Genomic DNA, 20,468 nt, shown 5'->3' with positions numbered 1-20,468 from the left:
GAGGCAGAGCCAGCCCGGCAGCATGTGCTGAAGGCGCTGGGTGCTGGCCGAGCCCAGCCGCGTCTCCCTCTTCCCCTTCCTCCTCCTGCCGCTGCGCTTGCGAGGGACCCAGCACGGCCCGATGGCTACGGAGGCGGCGGCGGCGACGGCGGGGCCCAGCGCCCGCCTGCCTTCGTCGCCCGCGCGGAGGGACTTCTACTGGCTCCGCTCGTTCCTCGCCGGAGGTAAACACGGAACAATCCTCTTTATTTGGTGGGCAGGGGTGGCGAGGCGAGGGGGCCGGCGGTCGCTTGGTGCTCGCACGACGCCCCCCCCCCCAAACAAAAAGAAAAATCAATGTTTTTGGACGCCCGGCTGCGTTTTCTCTTTTCGAGGGAAGCTCGGAATCCCTTTAACTCTGATCCGTGGAATTCCCACGATACGCTCGTCTTGGGGTTTTTGCTTACACGCGCCCACCGCGCTGCCCTTGACTCCGTTAGGCTCTCGTCGCTCTTCAAGGCTGCCTACTGTAGAGTTGAGAACCGAGGCGGAGCTTGTTCCTTGAAGGAGAAGCTATACTTATAGCTACGACACCTGTCCCGGGGTCGGATTCTGCTCTGCTTTGCCCCAGTCCTCCTTCTTCCCCGAGCTTTCTTGGTATAAATAGTAGATCGAACCGAGTTGATACGGCAGACTTAATGAAACTCTGAAAAATAGTGTCTATTTCCTAAGAACTTGACATGCATACCTGTATCTGTTCCCTAGGTAAGAAAGAGACATAATGTACTACAGGCAAACATCTTGAACCCTGCTTAATAACTGTTATCAGATTAATTGTAAGCAGAATCAACAATAAGCATAAGACAGCAGCTTGCTTTCCCCCCTAACCTTGAAAGATCTGACGTTCAAAGGTTATTTAAATGACAGTTGTAAAGTGGTAAGGAAAGAATAACTGGAGGTACCACTGTATTGCATCCTAAACTGCTTGGGAGCTTTTGTATAATTTGTAGTTGATCTGACTTGGAAGTTGAATGATACAGCACAGATGCTGCATAAGGCTTGGTGGTATGGTGATGGTTGAGAGTTAACATCTTGATACAACTTCTTTGTGGGAGGTGGACCATTAACAGAAGAAGATACTATAAAAGAGCTGATCCATAATTACTGCTGAGCTGTACCAATATTTAGTGATTGATTTGGAAGGGCTGGAGTTGGTGAGCCTTATGAAAAAGTATTTGATGCCTTGATCTACTTGGCAAAGATACCTCTATACTTGCAATAAATTAAATAAATAAGTACACTACCTATAATGGGTTCTCTGTCTGCTGAATCACATGCCCATATTTCAAAAGAGTAGTCCTGTTGTAGCAAACACTGTTGTTAAGGTTTCATAAGATTCTTTATTGTTTTCATATGACCAGGAGTGTTAGGTTTTTCACAACTTGGAGGAGATAATAGGAAACAGAATCTCCACCGTAAGGTGAGGCATTCCGTGATATGAACATCAGCATATATAGTACAATGAATCAGCTTTATGTTGCTAAAAGGAAATGGAACAGAATGGGAAACCTTGTGCATAGATTGCATAACATGACTACTTTGCCAGTGAAGATCATGCCCACTGAGTGAGGGAGGCCATGCTTTTCAGGTATGGGATGAACCTTGAAAAGATAAAACTTTAAAAATAACTTGCTGAATGTTTGACATGCTGTAACATTTGGCAGTCAGCAAACAGAGTTGTTCATTTTTGTCTCTGAAAGGTGTTGCGGGATGCTGTGCCAAAACAACCATTGCGCCATTGGATCGAGTAAAGATTTTGTTACAAGCCCATAATCGTCATTACAAAAATCTTGGTAAGACAGTTTTCATGTATTTTGCATTCTTGTATTTGTAAGGGAAGTATATTTCATTTTCAATTTTCTGCAATATTGTCATCAAATACAGCATTTGGAGGCAAATTTGTGTTTAATCCCTGTGCTTTTCAATGAGATTTCAAAGTTACCGGTAAATTTTGCAAACCTTGAATTTGAAAGATAGGGTTGATACTGTTTTTTTCTCCATGGGTTAGATATACAGGCAGTGACCATTTTGTGCAGGGGTTCCATTCTCCCTCCCCATGTGTCATGTAGTGCATATAAGTGCACCCTGCCCTGTTACCCCCCACTCCGCCCCCGTTATGCCCGTTTCCCTTACTCCTCCGTTCTGACCCATGTGTCAGTGATCACACATCAATTGGCTGGGCCTTACATGGTCACTGGCAGCACTTTATAAAAATGGCCGGCTTTCTTTAAAATTAATGTTGCCAGGAATTCTTTTCAGAGCTGGAACCCACATTTAGCCTAAACATGAATTTGGAGACTCACTTCTTCATGATTCTCCATGACTAGTCATGCTAGTCATGCGCATAGCCAGGAAAAATTGAAGGTATAGTTTGACTCCTGTATTCTGATTCACAGTGAATGGAAGCCAGTAAACCCAATAAAAATTCAGATCATTCTTAAAAGCATGGGGGAGATGTTCATGATGCCATATTTTAAGGTTAAGCTGCTCTCATTTGTTCCCCCATTTTGTATGACAGAATCAACATTGGCTTAGTATGATTACCAGTAGCCTTGTCTGAGGCCCTCAGCTGTGGGGACTTCACTCATTCTCCTCTCCAACTGCACATTGTCACTGACCTCACATGGATGTTGGAAAATCCCATTGAGTTATTTTACTCACCAAGGAGTAAACATAGTTGTACTTACTGTATTTACTTGAATCTAATGTGCACCTTTTTTGGCCAAATCACGTTGAGAAAATTAAGTGCACATTAGATTCAGTGGCACATTTACATTCGCCAGCAAATACTTTTTTTGGTTTCAAGGTTCTGAAAATTGTGGTGCACATTAGATTCGATGGCACATTATACTCAAGTAAATATGGTATTTCTGTGTAGCTATGTGTAAGATTGGGAGAAGAGAGGCAAACTCCTAGTTTGCACACACTTCGACTTGATTGCCAAGTTTAGCTGAAATTGGTAAATGTTTTAGCACAATGTGATGAAAGAAGTTCTAAGGACACTCTATATTAAGAGGTCCTAATATGATATTACTTTGTCCAAATTGCCAATATGGTATAATGTACCCCCCCCCCAAAAAGAATGCTTCTGTGTTTATTATAATTTTTTAGATCAGTTTTAAAATGTTTTGATTAACTAAAAAGGCGCCCCATTTAAATTAGTAGATTAAAAAAAAACACCTATTTTTAAATACATATCCTGATAGAAACGGCAGTTAGTGAATACTCCCTTAACAGGTGTTTAGTTTGGAATGTGTGTGAGAGAATGGGGAATGTTGCTAAGAAAATCTGATATAGCACTTTTGTGCATAAACTAAAAATAGAGGGTTTTCTGTAGAAAGGTAAGTGGAATGAAAATGCAATCTTTTTATTTGATTCTAGCATGCTGAGGGTGTATTTGTTGCAGGCTTGCAAACATTCTAACTACATGTGTCCCTGAACACAGCTTAGGTGAGGCTGAGTAAATATCAGCACAGACTGTTTGAGCAAAGTCCTCCTCCACTGTTTATATGCCATTATCAGATGTCATTTTCCTTCCTCCCGAGTTTTGAGATCCGACTTTCCCTTTTTATTTCTTCTTCCAGTTACTATTTTGGGGGGTTGTTAATAGAAATTTTGATTTAGTCTCTCATTTGTCCACTCACCGTTTCTCTTCACTTTTCGGTTCTGTCAGCCTGTTTCTATCATTCCTCCTGCCTAGCTTCCTGAACATGCTGTTTATCTTATGATAAAATCTTCTTGTACTTTGTTGGATCGTTTAGCTATTGCTTTCTGTTGGTTGGTCTGATCATTTTCTTTTTGTTTTCATCCTTTATTCATCACAGGCGTGATCTCTACATTGCGTGCTGTTCCCAAAAAGGAGGGCTACCTGGGATTCTATAAAGGAAATGGAGCAATGATGATTAGAATATTTCCATATGGTGCAATTCAGTTTACAGCATTTGGCCAGTATAAAAAGGTAGCTGCATTTAACTTCCCTGATGTCAGCTGTACTATCTGTGGTTGGTTAATATGTATAAATTGACATATTTATTATGTATAACTGCCAGTTGCCTTGTTTCTTTCCCCCCAAAAGAGTGATTTGAGTAATGCAATTACTTCCAGTTTTTTTATGTTTATGCTGTAAACATCAAGACTGTTACCTCTGCAAGTCTAATTAAAAACTAAAATTGAACAGTATAACAGTAATGATGGGTTGAGTGAGGCCAAATAAACTTGAGCCCAGCAAGAGAAATTAAAGGAGGAGTGGCAAAAAAGCACTCTTGTTAGGGGCCTTGGGATATACCACAGCATTTTGTGGTCGGACATCACTTGTATAAATTGAAATATATTATGAGTTGCATAAAACTTGTTGAATTTCTTAACACCAGTTACCCTCTCTACATTATGGACATTTATAGACCTATAAATACGTTATCTATTTAAGCAAATCATTTTACATTTCATTCTATATATCATTAAAATGTCAAATATGTAAATCACATAATCTGCACAAGTTGGCTCTTTCCGACTTCGATATGAAATGGAGCAATGGGAATATGCAAGTACAGTGGTACCTTGGTATAAGAACAGCTTAGTTTATGAACAACTTGGTTTAAGAATGCTGCAAACCCGGAAGTAGGTGCTTTGGTTTGTGAACTTTGCCTTGGAATAAGAACATGTTTTGCTTCCTGTTAAGTGTGTTCCATTTGTAAAGTGAATCCCCCACTGCTTTGGGAAAGCACACCTTTGTTTAAAAACGGACTTCCAGAACGGATTAAGTTCGTAAACCAAGGTGCCACTGTACCAATTTCTAAATAACTGTTTATCCCAAATGCTTACATATGGTATAAAATGGATAACAGCATGTATAAGAGTAGTGTTTGAGATACAACACAGCCTTTTCTTTAGTGGTGTTTACCCTTGGAATTCTCTGCACCTGGAGAGCTGCCAGGCTGCTTTTCTTTCCGTAGATCAGTGGTTTTCAACTAGTGTGCTGTGGCACCCTGGAGGGCCTTGAATGGTGGTTAGGGGTGCTGCATGGTGCCTCTGGGAAGCCCTCTCTTTGGGGTGGTGGGGGCAAGGGGAAGGGTGTCTGCTCAGAGACCAGGGACGGCAGCAGCAGCAGCTGCCCAGAGGACTCCCAAGGAGAGGGGAGGAGGCTGAGGGAACACTCCACAAGGGAGGGGTGTTTGAAAAGGGGTGAGAGGCTGCCGGCTCTGCGGGCAAGGGGTGACATAACTGGGCTCCTGAGCTCCTCAGGGGTGCCGCAGAAAGAATGTACCGTATTTTTCGCCCCATAGGACGCACTTTTTCCCCTCCAAAAATGAAGGGGAAATGTGTGTGCATCCTATGGGGCAAATGCAGGCTTCCACTGAAGCCTGGAGAGCGAGAGGGGTTGGTGCGCACCGACCCCTCTCGCTCTCCAGGCTTCAGGAACCTATCCGCAAGCCTTGGGAGCCCGCGGGAGTTCCCGCCGGGCTCCCACGGCTTGCAGAGAGCTGCCTGTTTGGGGGCTGGGGTCGGGGGAAGCTCGAGCTTCCCCCGCCCCAGCCCCGCGCCTGGGGGGAAAATATATATTTTTTCTTTATTTCCCCCGAAAAAACTAGGTGCACCCTATGGAGCGAAAAATACTGTAGTTGGTCAAGGGAGCTGTGGACCCAAAAAGGTTGAAAACCTCTGCTATAGATCGATGAAGGTTTTTCCCAGCTATTGGGGATATGGAATCACTGCTATTGGTGCACTTAGGAACTTAGTACTGGAACGAGGGGTGGGGTGGAGGGGAATACTGAGGTTTGCAGAATTGCAATGCATTTTTCAAACATACAAAAAATCCTCCTAAGTAGCAAAAGAAAAAAAAAACAAAGACAATTAGCTGTCGAAGGATATGATGCACCCCCCCCCCCCATAATTGATGCGCTGTGTTCACTTTAATCAAAACTTTTCTTTTGTAAGACACTGCAAAAAAAATCAAAATCAGAAATTGGAGCCCCCAAAGTGGTGCCCATCAGATGCCTCCTTGGTAACTGCCAAGTCTCTTTACCTCTCTCATTATTTAATTACTGGTCTGGGGACTTTTTTTTCCTTGTTTGTTTAAATGGGAGGATTGTCTGCTTTGGGGATGTTGCCTGCTTTGTTGTTTGTTTTATTTTTTGAGGTGGTTTAGTTGTTTTGCCTGGGTTCCTTTGTTTGGTTATGACAATGGGAGGGATGTCTGAGCATTGCCAGCTTTTCTGTGTAATGGGTACTTTGTGGTGCCTGCAAGATTCTTTGATTTCAAAAGACTCTCCCAGGCCTGAAACAACTTCTGATCTATGGGAAGAAAGCAAGTTTATGACAAATCCTAGCACTACAGGAAACCAATAAATAAACCAATAAAATAAAAATAAGACTGTAGTACTGTCAGACAGCAAGAACTGGCATTGCTATAACATAAACCAAAATGAAAATAGTTTATTAAGATATCAGTTGTATATAAATACCTTAAAATAAAATAAATATAAGGGTGTTGTTTTGCCACCCTGGTTGCCTTTGGGAGGAAGGGTGGGATATAAATTAAATAAGAAATATAGTAAAGTAGTGTTGAGGCTGTTATTTAAAATGTAGTCAGAAGCATTAAACCACTTGTGTTTGTTTTCACTCTGCTGACCAGTGAAGCTCACTTAAAGTGTGCTGAAGGATTATTGTTTTTTCACTCTATATATTTGATCTTTTCATAGATGATAAAGCAGAAGCTTGGCATTTCTGGGCATATTCACCGGTTAATGGCTGGATCCATGGCAGGTATTGCCTTCTTATGTATATTTAACTATTCTTTTGTTTTGCTTGCCAATCTTTAAATTGCAATTTAGTAATCAAAGTCCAAGCTAAAGGCTGTTGTCTTTAATCAGTTAAAGTTAATAAAATAGATAATAGAATCATAGAATTGTAGAGTCCAAACGCCTGCAGTGCAGGAATCCCTTTATCCACGTGGTGCTTGAACCTGCGACCCTGAGATTAAGAGTCTCCTAACAGCATCCAAATCCATTTGCATGATCAGAAGTGGCTATAAATCTTTCTGAACAAGAAAGCTGTGGTTTACATGCTCTCCCACTCTTTCCTGATGGCTGTAGCAAGCAGGGCATACACAAGTATATAGTCAGAATTCCTTTCCAGTGGTAGCCACCTATGTGCTTCTGAGAAGTTCACAAGAAAGCCATGTGTTCTTCACCTTTGGATAGTCAGAGGGTCATGGTTGCATTTTTGCTTACCCTAGCTATTAGCCAGTCATAATTCCACATTTGTATAGCCCCCTTTTAAAAAAGCCATTTAGGATGTCTTGCATGATGAAATACTTGGATTTTATCTTTCCCAAGTCCATTGCTAATCAATTTCATTTGGGTATTCTTGAATGCTAGTATTAAACAGGGAGAAATATCTCCCCACCCCAATTATAGTTTGTTAGGCATCAAAACAAGGTAAATGCTCCTGAGGTCTATTTTAACTACATCATAATCCTCATGGATTGAAATAGTTGGTTAGAGCATCTTTTCCCTCTACATAACAGTACACAAAACTGCAACACGTGGAAATAATTTCACAACGAACTACATATTTATGGTCTCTGAAATTTATGTGTAAGCCGAGGAATAGAAAGGGGTAAGAGAGAGAAATAAAAAGGAGAAGGAAATAGAAAGAGAAATTCACTGCCAAGAAATTATGGGGTAGCAATAACACCTTTCCTGGTGTAGCTGGCAGGGCACATCTAGTGCAGATGGAGATCTAATGTATTATATAAGAAATGAGCACATGAACAGTCTTCACATTTTTAGGTATACTGCAAGAGTGGCCTGGATAATATTAATATGGAAGGAAGAATGAAAACACACTGAAATGCGCAATCTGAATGTGAATTTGAGGTTTTGTATTAGTGGTGCTAACACCAATGTAGTTTGAGCATTAGAAATGCAGAGAAAACTTGTGAAAACTTCCATGGTTCTTGTTTCATTTCATTTCACTTTTAATTTGTATACTGCCTTTCTTTATTACTATACACAAGTTGGTTTACAAGCTGAAGAAACAACAAAGATCACACAACTTATTAACAACCTGATCCAATACAGAAATGTCAGAATTAAACATATTTAAAATAGACTTGTATCAAATAAAGTAATATTCAGTAATCCATTAGAATATAATACTACACAATAAAATAAAATAAAATATCAGCAAAAAATAATTAAACAGAAATACACTCTTAACAATTATAATAATTAATTTCTAAACTCTAATCAGTTAAAAATGAAAGCAAGTCACAGTGCATAAATTAACACAAAACAAATTGAGCAGTAAAGACACAAATTGAGAAGCAAAGACGCATAAAATTAACCCCCCCATAGTCATCCTTCTAGCACTAGGGGGGGAAATTCCTTTGCATCAAGGCTATGGGGGGGGGGGAACGCCAAGAAAAGTCTGTTGTAATGCGTCTTTTCGAAGTAGCAAAGATAAACATTATGGGGAAAACTTTCCACCCTGGATTTCCTGAGTCCTGTGTAATTCAAATCTTGGTAGTAACTCTTCATTGGTGGATAATTGCCTTAGTCTCCTTTAAGGAAAAAACAACTAGACTGAAGCAGAGGGGAAAACATGATTTCAGCTATTCAAAACACAAGTGCCCTTCATCCCAGGCATTTTGAGAACAAAGGGATTTAAGCCTTCCAAATGCAAAAGCAGGAAAAAGTACCAAACACATATGGTTATGCTGGCTTCATTTCCTGGGGGTGGGGTGGGGATAGTGTGCTAGTTTAAGCATATTGAACATGCACATTTTAAAAGTGTCATTCCAAGTTGCAGTGATTTTAAGGAAGCAGCTTAGGTCTTAACCAGAGTGTGACTTAACTGATTCCTGAAAGTTCTGCATGACGTCATTCATTCCTCTGTGCAGCCTCCCTGACTTTAGCATGTTACTTGCATAAAAATTATCTCTGTTCCCAACTCTTTAGAGAAGTTACTTATAAGCATGAAAGTACAAGTCCTCCAAATGTGAAAACAAGGTTGAGTTTAAAAAATCACCATCTATTTAAAGGACCCTTTGTGTTTTTCTGTTAGCGATGTTCTTGATATTGGCATGTCATAACTGTGTTGCCCAGTTCAGGTCGTATTTGTGGTTTTTTTGTTTTGAAGGTATAACTGCAGTAATTTGCACTTACCCTCTTGACATGGTGAGAGCACGTCTGGCATTCCAAGTAAAAGGGGATCACACGTACACTGGAATTATTCATGCATTCAAGACCATTTATACGAAGGTAGCTTGTTTATCTCTTTTGTTTTAGTGCTATTGTGTTGCTGGTTTCTGAGGCTAATTTTTTTTTAAAAAAACAAGCTTTTAAGGATCTTGAAACAGCTGTTCTGTGTAAACATCTCTCACTCTGTGAGAGATGCTGTTTGTGGCAGAGTGAAAAATAGTTTTGAAAATGATACTGCTCATGAGATTTGATAGTGGTTCACAACATAAAACAATAGAAACATTTATATTTTAAATGTTACGATTATCTGTCAGCCCTCTTGTGTGGCTGTGCCCTAGAATGCACCCTAAATCATAGTAACAAATAAAACCATTCCCAGTAAACAGCAAAATCGGCAAAACAAACTGAACAAGAGCATGCAATAGTAAAAAAAAAAAGCATACTCTTAAGTCATCAACTCTGGAAGTACAATAGAAGACACAGTTTTGTCTTTTTGGGAGAGAGTTTCAGAGCAGTGAGGCTGCCTCAGAGCACTAAACTAGGTGCACACATGCTTAATAAACATGTATACCTGTGTACCTCTAGGAGCAACTCCACCCCCATCATTCTGAGATCCACAACTGGGTTTGTCCCTGAAAGTTTGGATCAGATCACAAAATTTGCTTATAAAGAGACACCTTTTTTTAAAAAAAAAAAACCTGACCAAAAGGAAAAGACTGATTTCATTTACATGTGCAAAACATCACTCTAATCTAATGTATATGTGCACGTTGTACTCAGGGCAATTAAATATTTGTTGTTTGTTTGTTCTTTTCATCATTGGCTTACTCCAAAAGGAAGGTGGTTTGCAAGGATTTTATCGAGGGCTTACGCCAACAGTTGTAGGAATGGCTCCATATGCAGGTGAGTTGAACTTGAATGAGAGTCTTTCCCAGTGAACCTCTTGGTGTTTAATTTTGATTCGCAAAACTGTTCACATTGCTGCTGTTAAAATAAAAATTGCACATGTTTAGTGGTGCTAGGATTTGCGTAGATACCAGCAGAGAAGGTTGTTGCCGGGAATTTATTATATAATTATAGTGACTTGTTTGTGGAACGTGCCCCCCAACTAGTACAGATGTACACTGAGAGCCATCTATAAAATGCTCTCCTGACTGTCCTTAGTTGTCCTAACAGTCTGAAAGATCTGCATAAGCACAAAATCACTGGTAAAGTAAACAACTATTACAGACTGTTAACAAAAATGGAAATATGCATTCTTATAGCCACATGGAGTCTCTTTTTTCTTTGAATTTTAAACAGTGGTCTTGACATCTATTCCACTATGCATTCTAGTATTTATAAGGGTTGTTTTTGCACCAGTCTATCTGCACTTGTATATTCCTCAATTCTGAAACCAATTGTACGGTTCCTGTTGCCCTTTGTCTTGACTGCTGGTGTTGATTTTGAGTATCTCCTATCACTTTTATCTTTCATTTGTAGTGGGGAAGGTAGTTTTGTAATATCAATACATGTTTCACTGCACCTGGAATAGACTGAAAGGTGTAGCATGGCGTTTACATATTCATTTCCTTTCCAGAAGCATTTTGACTCTTCCCCATAACACCTGTGTGAAGTTTTTCTCACCTGCCTATCTATCAGTACTAAGTGCCTTCAAGAACCCCAGCCTGGTTCTTATCATTAGATCCCCCTGCTGAGCCCCTCACTCTTCCAAAGTAAAGGTAGAACTCTTCTCATCCTTAGGCACCTATTTATTTTTTATTTTGGTTCAGGGTTCCTGTCACCCTTCTTAATTTCTGGCAGGTAGGGACCTTACCTACTCTGTTGCTTAGTATAGCACCTCTTTCTGACTTTCCACTGTGCAAATTACCCATAGACAACCTCCTGTCCTCCCCCCTTAACTCTCTCTCAGACTGGTTCCCTTTAGCCAGAGCTTACCAACCTTCCTTCTGCTTGCTTATTTCATTTACCACAACTACTCCCCTGCAAAGTTTCTCAGCCCATAGTTACCCATTCTTGCCCTCTCCTATTCACCATCAAGCTTCTTCCTCCATATTTGGCCCCCTGCTTCTGTATATGCACATGGTCTCCTTCTTCCATACACACATTCTTCTTCCTTCTCCCTCTCCCTCCCTCTCTCTCTCTCCTCACACACACATTTACAGTGGTACCTCGGGTTAAGTACTTAATTCATTCCTGAGGTCCGTTTTTAACCTGAAACTGTTCTTAACCTGAAGCACCACTTTAGCTAATGGGGCCTCCAATTGCTGCTGCGCCGTCGGAGCACAATTTCTGTTCTCATCCTGAAGCAAAGTTCTTAACCCGAGGTACTATTTCTGGGTTAGTGAAGTCTGTAACCTGAAGCGTATGTAACCCGAGGTACCGCTGTACATGCTTCGGTTCCCAAGGTGCTACTTTGAGGCATTCCTCAAGGTCTCTCCAAAGCACCATAGGAACTGTGGTGCCTGGTGCACCTCACACCCCAATTAAAACTCTGAAAATACACAACCCAACATAATTCCCACATCCCGGATACTTTGTGCCAGATTACGGCGTTGGTGTCAGATGCAAGTGAGAAACAAAAACAAAGATTGGTTCTTCAATACATACTTGACCACAATTTCACAATGTGACTATCCTCAAACAGCGAAGATATGACTCAGCTATGACTAAGCCAGAGCTTTCCAGACTTTTCATGTTGGTGACAGACTTTTCGTGACACAGTAACACAGTTTTACTAGCAAACCAGAGGTTAAACTCACCCCTTTCCAGACCCGGGAGGAGCACGGGGAGCGTTCACGTGACATACCTACACACTACAGCCAACACACTGGTGTTGTGATAGAGTTTGGAAAGCTTTGATAAGTATCATTGATTTTTTTTCCTCCATGAGGAAAGAGCTTGGTGCAAGCTCTACACTCCTTTTTATATATGAGTTTTAACTGTGCTTAACCTTTGGTTGGATTGTGCCTTTGTTGTTGATGTAGCTTGTTGTGGTATTGTTTCCATTAAAGTTACATTTTTCCCTTTCAGGTTTCCATTAAAGTTACATTTTTCCCTTTCAGGTTTCTCATTTTTTACCTTTGGTACCTTAAAGAGTGTGGGACTTGCCCAAGCGCCTACCCTGCTTGGGAAGCCTTGCTTAGATAATCCTGATGTCTTAGTTTTGAAAACTCATGTAAATTTGCTGTGTGGTGGCATAGCTGGAGCAATAGCACAGACAATATCGTAAGTTTTTCTAGTATTTTACTGCACTGAATTGTTAGGATAGCTTGCATTAGTATTGTAAGTAAACAAAATTCCTACCTTGGAAATCATGAAATTTTAATTTTGTCATAATCTAAGGCATCAGCCACACCTTCGCGGTATGGAAAGAAAGCCTATTGCTCAATTTAAAATGGGGCAATAATGCCCCAGGCAAAAAGAAACTTTCATACTATAATAGTAAAGAACAGTATATTATGGCATTTGACACCAGAGATATCTATTTTCAGGTCTCGTCCTATGTTTTGTGATTGCATTTTTAAGGTTTCAAACTGTTTTTTGTATTGTATCTTAAATTGTTGTAATCCAGCTTAGGCTGAACCTTAGGCTGCTGCTGTTGCTGCTGATAATCATGATGATGATAGATGCTGCTGACAGCATATTGTATTCTGCAAAAGTTTTTGAAGGCTGCAACTCTTATTCATTATGACTTCCTTCAAAAACATTTGAACTGATCAGTTTGTTTATTGATAAGAGTGCAGTCCATTAGGCAACTGCTTTCTCTGTCAATTTAGTAAAACTGTACTATTCCAGCTGGAAGTTGGAAAATCATAATCTTTATACAGCAGTGATAATGTGAGTTATAATAACTTGTATAGTTGTCAAATTAAACCTCCAGGAGGATCAGAGAATGGTTGGAGTACCTCATACTACCAATTTGCTAAGCCAAGCCTATCTGCACTTGATCAATGACTAGAAGTCCCATGTAAGAGCAGTGCACAAATATAATAAAAAAACTAAAAAACTAAAAAGCTAGACCCCAGAACATGTTGTTTTCCAAGGAAGGGTTTTCAAAATCCAACTTTAAACGTGAGAAAGTAAAACAAACCTTAATAAGGCTACAATCCTATTCCCACTTGCCTAGGAGTAAGCCCTATTGAACTTAGTGGGACTTATTTCTGAGTAGAAATGTTTAGGATTGCACAGTAAATATGTATTGTAACATACAATAAATGTTTTTCCAATATAGTATTTATGAATTACATAGGCTGGCATTCACATTAAAATGTATTTTAATTTTCTCAGTTTAAGTATTAGAGTGCAAAAATTAAAACACATTTCTCTGTATCCTGACCTATCATTCCTTTTTTCCAAGGAGCTCATGGTAGCATAAATAACAGTTCTCTCCCCATTTTATCCTCACAACAGCCCTGTGTGGTAGGCTAGGCTGAGAATTAATGACTGACCCAAGGCTACCCAATGAGCTTCATGGCTGTGTGAGGATTTGAATCTGGCTCTTATGTAACACTAACTGCTAAACCACACTGGCAATGCAGGGTGTTAAGAATTTTAGATGCTGCTTTAAATATTATAGGTCAGAAATTTTTAAAAAATGAGCTGCAAAGGTGTTTCACACAACTTGATGCCAGTGAGTTCCATTATTTCCCCCCTGGCATCTCCTTTTCACATATGTTTAGTTGTGTGATGGGCAGGTATGTTACATTTTTTTGTCCTTTCAAATATTGGGACTTTGTTGGGACAAAGTTAGTTACTATGGTGTCAGTAAAGGAGGTGTAAGCATGTGCTTTCATTGAGAGAGCTGAATACAAGCGACTTAAATGCTTAATTTGGGCTGGATTGTGGCCTTTTTCTGTTTACTTCATCCAGTGCAAATGTGGTATTTAGCCTTAAACCTTGTTTTTACATAAACCATGTTTAACTTCAGAGATTATATTTCTATGAAACTGAATACACCCTGTAGTTCTTAATATTTGTTTGATTTTTGTGTTATTTTTCTGATAATTTTAAGTAGCATAAACTTGAACCTCCTATTTCCTTGTAAAGGAAACCCTAATGTAAAGAAGCTCATAGTTCTGTAAAAACAGTTCGTGCTTAACATGCAAAAAATTGTAGGCTCTATCCTCAGCATCTCCTTTCTAAAAAAAATGTGTGGGAGATCTTCGACATTGGAGCTAGGAAATACTTTTGCCTGAGACCTAGGAGAGCTGATTCTAGTCAGAGTAGATACTGTATTTACACAAATCTAATGTGCCATCAAATCTAATGCGCATCTCAATTTTCAAAACCTTGAAACCAAAAAATTATTTGCTGGTGAATGTAAATGCACCATCAAATCTAATGTGCACCCTAATTTTCGTGATTTAATTTGGCCAAAAAAGATGTGCATTAATTTGAGTAAATACGTTAATACTGGGATAGGTGGACTAATGATCTGATTCAGTATAAGACACCATCAGATGTTCCACACAGTTCTTATTTCTTATATGAATTTCCTTTAACTGTACTTCATTGTGCAAATACTTGCAGCACTGTGGGGTTTTTTTTTAATTTTTAATTTATTGAACAACAGAAAGCAGACAATACACACAAAGAAAAAAGCAACAACACACAAAGAAAAACAAACAACAAAATAATGTAAGTTCAACACAAAGAGCTTGTTTTGGGGGAAAAACCCATCTTTTTCTTCACAGATATCCTCTTGATGTAACACGTAGACGAATGCAGCTGGGAGCAATACTTCCGGAGTCCGAAAAGTGCCTGTAAGTTTCGTTTAGTGCCTTAAATTAAATTGAAAACTGATATCTTATTCTGCTACTTTATAATAGCTCTTTACAGTTTTAGCATCCTTTTCTTGTCCTTTGGTTAAAAGATATATATTATTTGCAAAGTTACGAAATTTATACCAGCCAAGGATGCATTTTGGCAAATTTCTACAGTGGTACAGTGGGTAGAGATTTGTTCTCAGTGTATGATCTAATGCATCAGTTTCCTTCCATCACTTCTTAACCTTGATGTAGAGATGGGATTTTGTCAGTTTTTAATAGGCTGTGTCACTATATGAACCATAGTGGACCCAAATTTTCAAAAACAGCAGATGAAAGAGGTCTAAGCTGGTTTCTGGACTGTGTCCCTTCAGACTACAGGTGGGGATTCATTCACATAACAGTTGGTGGCGTCTCCATACACAACTGGCATGTCAGGAAGAATTCTTGCCTTAGTCACCCTTCCAAAATGCTGGTTGGTTCTTCCATATAACCTGCACATAGAATTGAGATTCAGTCCCTTCAATCAAATCCCATCTGCTGTTTAAAGTGATACAGTCCTGAAACAGGCTTCCCATTGCATTTCCACCCCTCCAAAATGATTAACAGTTCATTATGTTGTGCACATCAGAGGCAGTTCAACTGTGCTGTAAAGGAGAAGTGGCTGCCACAAATGACTGGTCTAGTATGCATTCTGGGGTTGCAGAATAGCAGCTTTGAGCCACAGGCCACAAATTAGAAATGAAGACTTCTTGATGCGTTGTGGCTAGAGTCCTCAACAAGCCTTTGGTGATTTTTGTCCTAATCATTATCGGACTTGAACTTTTAAAATATGTTTTTATTGTTAAATTGCTTCAGGATGTTTTGTGGAAAGTGATTGATTGATTGATTGATTGATTGATTGATTGATTGATTTGGATGTGAAGGCCCAGGACTTCCCATAGACTATTCCTCATATCCTGTTTTCATCTCTCTCTTTAAATTGCTGACAAGAAACAGCCTGCTACAAAACTAAGGCAGTTATGCTTTTTGAGGTTGCAACCCTATACAGTATGCATTTACCTGGGAGTGAGCTCCACTAAGATAACTGGATCTGAGGAAGCATTGATAGAATTGCTCTGTAAATTTCATAAATATGCCAAATACAACAATCTTACTGGTTTATTACTTTATAAAAAATGTCTTTTGTTACAGTACAGTTCAGATAAGAAAATGAATATTGCATAGACTTCCTAAGGGAATAAACATTTTCCTCATGACTCCAAATTTTCCAGAAATTTTACATTTTTGGGTAGTGCTCTATGTAATTTTTACTAATTTCCGTGTAACTTTTCCGGGAGACTTCCTGGTGGATTGTGTTGCTTGTTATGGTGGATTGTGTCCTAGTTCGTAAGTAGGAGATGTGGGACGGTTGGATTTTCACCCTAAAGCAACAAATATTTGTGCCTTTTCTGCATGCTATATTTCTTATGTCCTTTCCATACGTTAACAAAGAGACCTAATCCACAACTTGACAAAGTTTTGCACCCTCCTTTTAACAACCACCTTGCTTTTTCCCCCAAGTCCAATTTCCTGTGCTGCATGAGTGAAAACATTTTGTAGCAATTTTTAGTAACCAGTTTGTAAAATTCAAATATTGTGTAGTAGTTTCTAGATTTTTAAACCATTATTGAAAGTGAATAGTAAAGCTTTCATTTTAAGTATATTAAAATCTACTCTGTTCTGTTTCTAGTACAATGGTACAGACACTGAAGTATGTTTATGGAAATCATGGAATACGAAGAGGATTATACCGAGGATTATCCCTGAATTATATTCGGTGTATTCCTTCACAGGCTGTTGCCTTCACCACCTACGAATTTATGAAGCAGTTCTTGCACCTCAATTAAAGACTCTTAAATTTTATTGAAAAACAATTCTTGTTTTTGTATTGTATTTATCTGTGAAAATTCCCTTGGGAATCACTGGTTCTTATAGTGCTTTCTTTACCAGAAGAAGTATAGCATGTAAATGGGACAGAAGTTGAATAAGTTCTTTGTTATGCATTCATACAGTGTGGAAGGTCACTGATGGAAATAAAAATAAATTGGGGAATTTACTGTGAAAAGTAAACCAATTTTAGAAGTTCCAAATGATTGTTTATTTTTAAAAAAATCCATTTCAATAGGTTTGCTTTCATTTTTTTAATTGGAGAGTTTAAGTATCTGCTTTTCTAAAGGGTTGACAATATACCTTAACTAAAACATAAAAGTAATTGTAGATCCGCTTGGAAACCCATTTTAATGAATTCACTTTGACTTGCTTTCATGCAATTAAGTTTAAGGTTCTGCTGTGCTTCTGCAGTTATCATGCCAATTACTTCAGAATTTATTAATGTAATCTCATTCATGGATTACAGTCCCTTCATTTTATTTTCAGATTTTCTAGTAGCTAGAAAGTATATAATTTCACAATTTATTTCCATGATACAGATCTCCCTGAGTGGGAACTCAAAAGTGGCGCTCGGTTTCTTCCAAGGGGTTTGCAATACTTATTTTTTGTCTTTGAACTGTTCATAATGCTGCTTTAGAAACGTCTGTTAGAGGTTGGAGTAGATGTGATATAGAAGATCATGTGATGTTTTGGGGCTTGCTTTTAAAATTGGGAAAGTGGTGCTCTAAGAGGCTGTGTTTAGGCCTTTCCTGCAGTTTATCTCCCCCCCCCCCTTGCCCCACAATAAAGCTGATACAAGCTTCATGGGATGCAGGAGAATAAGAAACAACATCTCTGAACTTCAAATCAGCCACATGGAGTTCTTGGATATAAAGCAAACATAGGTGATTGCTGTCATGCACCTCCCATTTCATTTCTATTTTGCCCCTACAACACTTTGTCATTAAGCTCTGGGAACTGTTTCAAGAAACTAAGTCTAAAGACTCCTGGAATTCCATGACCTTTTGGATACTGGATCTTACTTTTCTATATGACACACCTCCCCATTCTAGTCATGCCTACTCAGAAGTAAGTCCCATTGAATTCAGTGGAGCTCTCAGGTAAATGGGTACAGGCAGTAGCCTAAAGAAGCCTATCTTATTAACCCAGCACTATCCAGTGGTTCTCAACCTGTGGGTCCCCAGATGTTGTTGGACTACAACTCCCATCATCCCTGAGCTCTAGCTAGGGGTGATGGGAGTTGTAGTTCAACAACATCTGGGGACCCACAGATTGAGAAAGGCTGCTTGAAACCCTTTCATGCCATTTCTGACTTCTCTCTGATGTGTCTGTATCACCTGACTGGGGGAGGGGACATGCGGGGGGGGGAAGAGGTACAGTCCTACTCCCCCCTCTCACAAACATGAGCAATTGCACAGATGTTATGTGATTGATTAATTAGGAAACATTAACTTGTATTAAGCTGCTGTTGATTCGGATTTGATTTATATGATTCAGTACTTCTACAATGGTAGGGGGCATGAGGAAACAGAAATGAACTTTATGGGTCCAATATTAAAAGTACACAAGGCTATTGAAAGTTGAGGTTCTCCTACAATTTATAGCAGTCTTCACGAAGCTGGGGCTGATGGGAGTTGTATTTGGCACCAGGTTGGTTAAGGTTGATTGATAGCACTTCATCTAATGCTGTATCTATGAGTAAGCAGAGTCCTATCCTCGCATGGGTTTTGTTTTGGTAAGATTGAGAGCATCTAAAACATTTTACGTATGGACCAAGATGCGCACACTTCTGCTGAAAGGTTAATGAATACTTTTACTACAAGGCCACCTTTCTGAAACAAGCAGGAATTTGCAGCTTTAACTACTTGCTATGTTTCCCCCATGCAGCCTGTATTACAAAGATGAAGAACCTGTTCTTCTCCAGATGTTGCTGGACTCCCAACTCCAGTAAAAACAGTGATCCGGGATGAAAGTTGTAATCAGAGTTCTGGAGGGCCATAGGTTCCCCATTCCTGCTGTGCGCTGCAGTATATTCTACTGCACTGAGTGATTTTCTTCTTCTGTGCCTTCTATTATGGCTCCTTTGGTAATAGGATGCAACTTTATTAATTCTTCACTTATCTCTCAATGTTGAAAAAAGTCTACCCAACAGTGGGAGCTTGGGCTTTTCAGTAAAGTTCTAGCCACATTGCATGATGACATGGGGGCGGCATATCCTATTTTGCTGCTTGAGGCTGTCTGTGCCACCCCACCCCACCACCCCACGCTGGTGCAGAAGCATCAATGCTGATTTCCAGTCAGATTTTGCAATGCTGGCATTGCTTCTCCCCCAGTGGTGGAGGTGGCAGGGCTTCCACCCTGAGGTGGTGGCATCACCCCACCTAATGGCTGGCCCGGCCCTGAGATTACAGCTTTGCTGTCCACTGTTGGTTTGGCTACATCTTTTTTTTTCAAGAGGACCTGCCCACTTTTTGCAACAAATCCTACCTATTTTGCCTATTGGTTTTATGGATAGGTCAGTTTTAGGAAGCTTGGATAAGTGTCTTCCCTTTCAATAGCAGCCTTCCAATTTCACCTTCCTATTGCTAGGAACAATGTGTATGTCTTGGTTATTTTTTAAAAATGGGTTTATTTGATTAAGAGAGTCTGATTTTGCCAAACTTAAATGCTAAAGCTTTTGCAACACTTCTCAAAATGTTTTATGTAAAGCAATATAATTTATTTTTTGTAAATATTGTATATGGAGTATGAAACTGGTAAGAGCTATGTTACCAAATCTAGCAGCAGCTGTAAAAATCGCTTTTAGTAATAGTCCATAGCTGGGACATAACAAGTTCTGTGGTTTGGCATTTTTTATTTTATTGAAATATGTGTCTTTTGACATTTGATATTATTATTGTCCAAGAGATGTATATTTTATTTTAAACTGAAATGTCTTGAATAGCAATATAACTAAGTATACCAGCCAATATAAAAGCATGTGTTTGGAATTTTATATTTTTTTCTGTTTTATGCAGATTTAAAATGTTTGATGAAACAATATTAAAGTGACTGCAGTTAATCTCTGGCCTTATTTGCAATTTTTTAAAATGAAAACTTACAAAGGTGTATCTTCTAAACATCTTAAAAATTTTAAAAAGTATGATCATTAAGAAGACAATCGAGGCTTTTATACAAAAATACCCATTTGCATCAAAGTTCATGTGCCACAAATTACCCACCAGAACTTATTTCTAAGTAACTGCTCAGAATGGCAATAACGTAGTTGACAATATTGCTTGCTTTCCTTGGGCTGACTGTGGAGCTTTCTTTGATTATTGTAATCTGCTTTTCTCTTGAATGTTTGGCCCCTTTCCAGCGGCTTAGTAAAGTTCCTATTGGAGAATAGTGCGTAGATCCTGTATTCACTAAATTTATAATCAAACACCTTTTTAAAAGACTGCTTTTATAACAATGAAATGTAATGGATTTCATGTGACAATTGTGTTTTTGAAAGATACTTAGCATTTTTACTGCAAATAAGAAA

At 39.2% G+C, this 20,468-nt stretch overlaps 1 protein-coding gene and 1 long non-coding RNA gene across 3 annotated transcripts; one reads left to right on the top strand and one right to left on the bottom strand.

Moving 5' to 3' along the window:
* Positions 1–90: 90 nt before the first annotated feature.
* Positions 91–20,003, top strand: SLC25A16 (solute carrier family 25 member 16). 2 transcript variants are annotated; one of them, XR_014526803.1, is made up of 10 exons: positions 91–224; positions 1,740–1,832; positions 3,864–3,997; positions 6,738–6,801; positions 9,181–9,302; positions 10,079–10,145; positions 12,308–12,470; positions 14,939–15,007; positions 16,743–18,128; positions 18,183–20,003. XR_014526803.1 is itself a non-coding variant. In XM_083505711.1 (9 exons), the coding sequence occupies exons 1-9, from the start codon at positions 122–124 to the stop codon at positions 16,897–16,899; spliced, it is 972 nt and encodes a 323-aa protein (XP_083361837.1). In that variant the 5' UTR covers positions 91–121; the 3' UTR covers positions 16,900–20,003. The 2 variants fall into 2 exon arrangements, 1 of the variants encoding a protein (XP_083361837.1); XM_083505711.1 differs by having other exon boundaries at positions 16,743–20,003.
* Positions 13,894–14,932, bottom strand: LOC310708023. Its single transcript, XR_014526804.1, has 2 exons — positions 14,000–14,932; positions 13,894–13,959 (listed from the first exon to the last, which is right to left on the bottom strand). It is a non-coding gene; the product is annotated as an uncharacterized lncRNA (long non-coding RNA).
* Positions 20,004–20,468: the final 465 nt, after the last annotated feature.

The sequence above is a fragment of the Podarcis liolepis genome (genome assembly GCF_965112155.1).
Source record: "Podarcis liolepis genome assembly, chromosome: 5".
Taxonomy (NCBI): domain Eukaryota; kingdom Metazoa; phylum Chordata; class Lepidosauria; order Squamata; family Lacertidae; genus Podarcis; species Podarcis liolepis.
The sequence above is the reverse complement of the archived record's forward strand: the minus strand, read 5'-3'. Positions and strand labels throughout refer to the sequence as shown.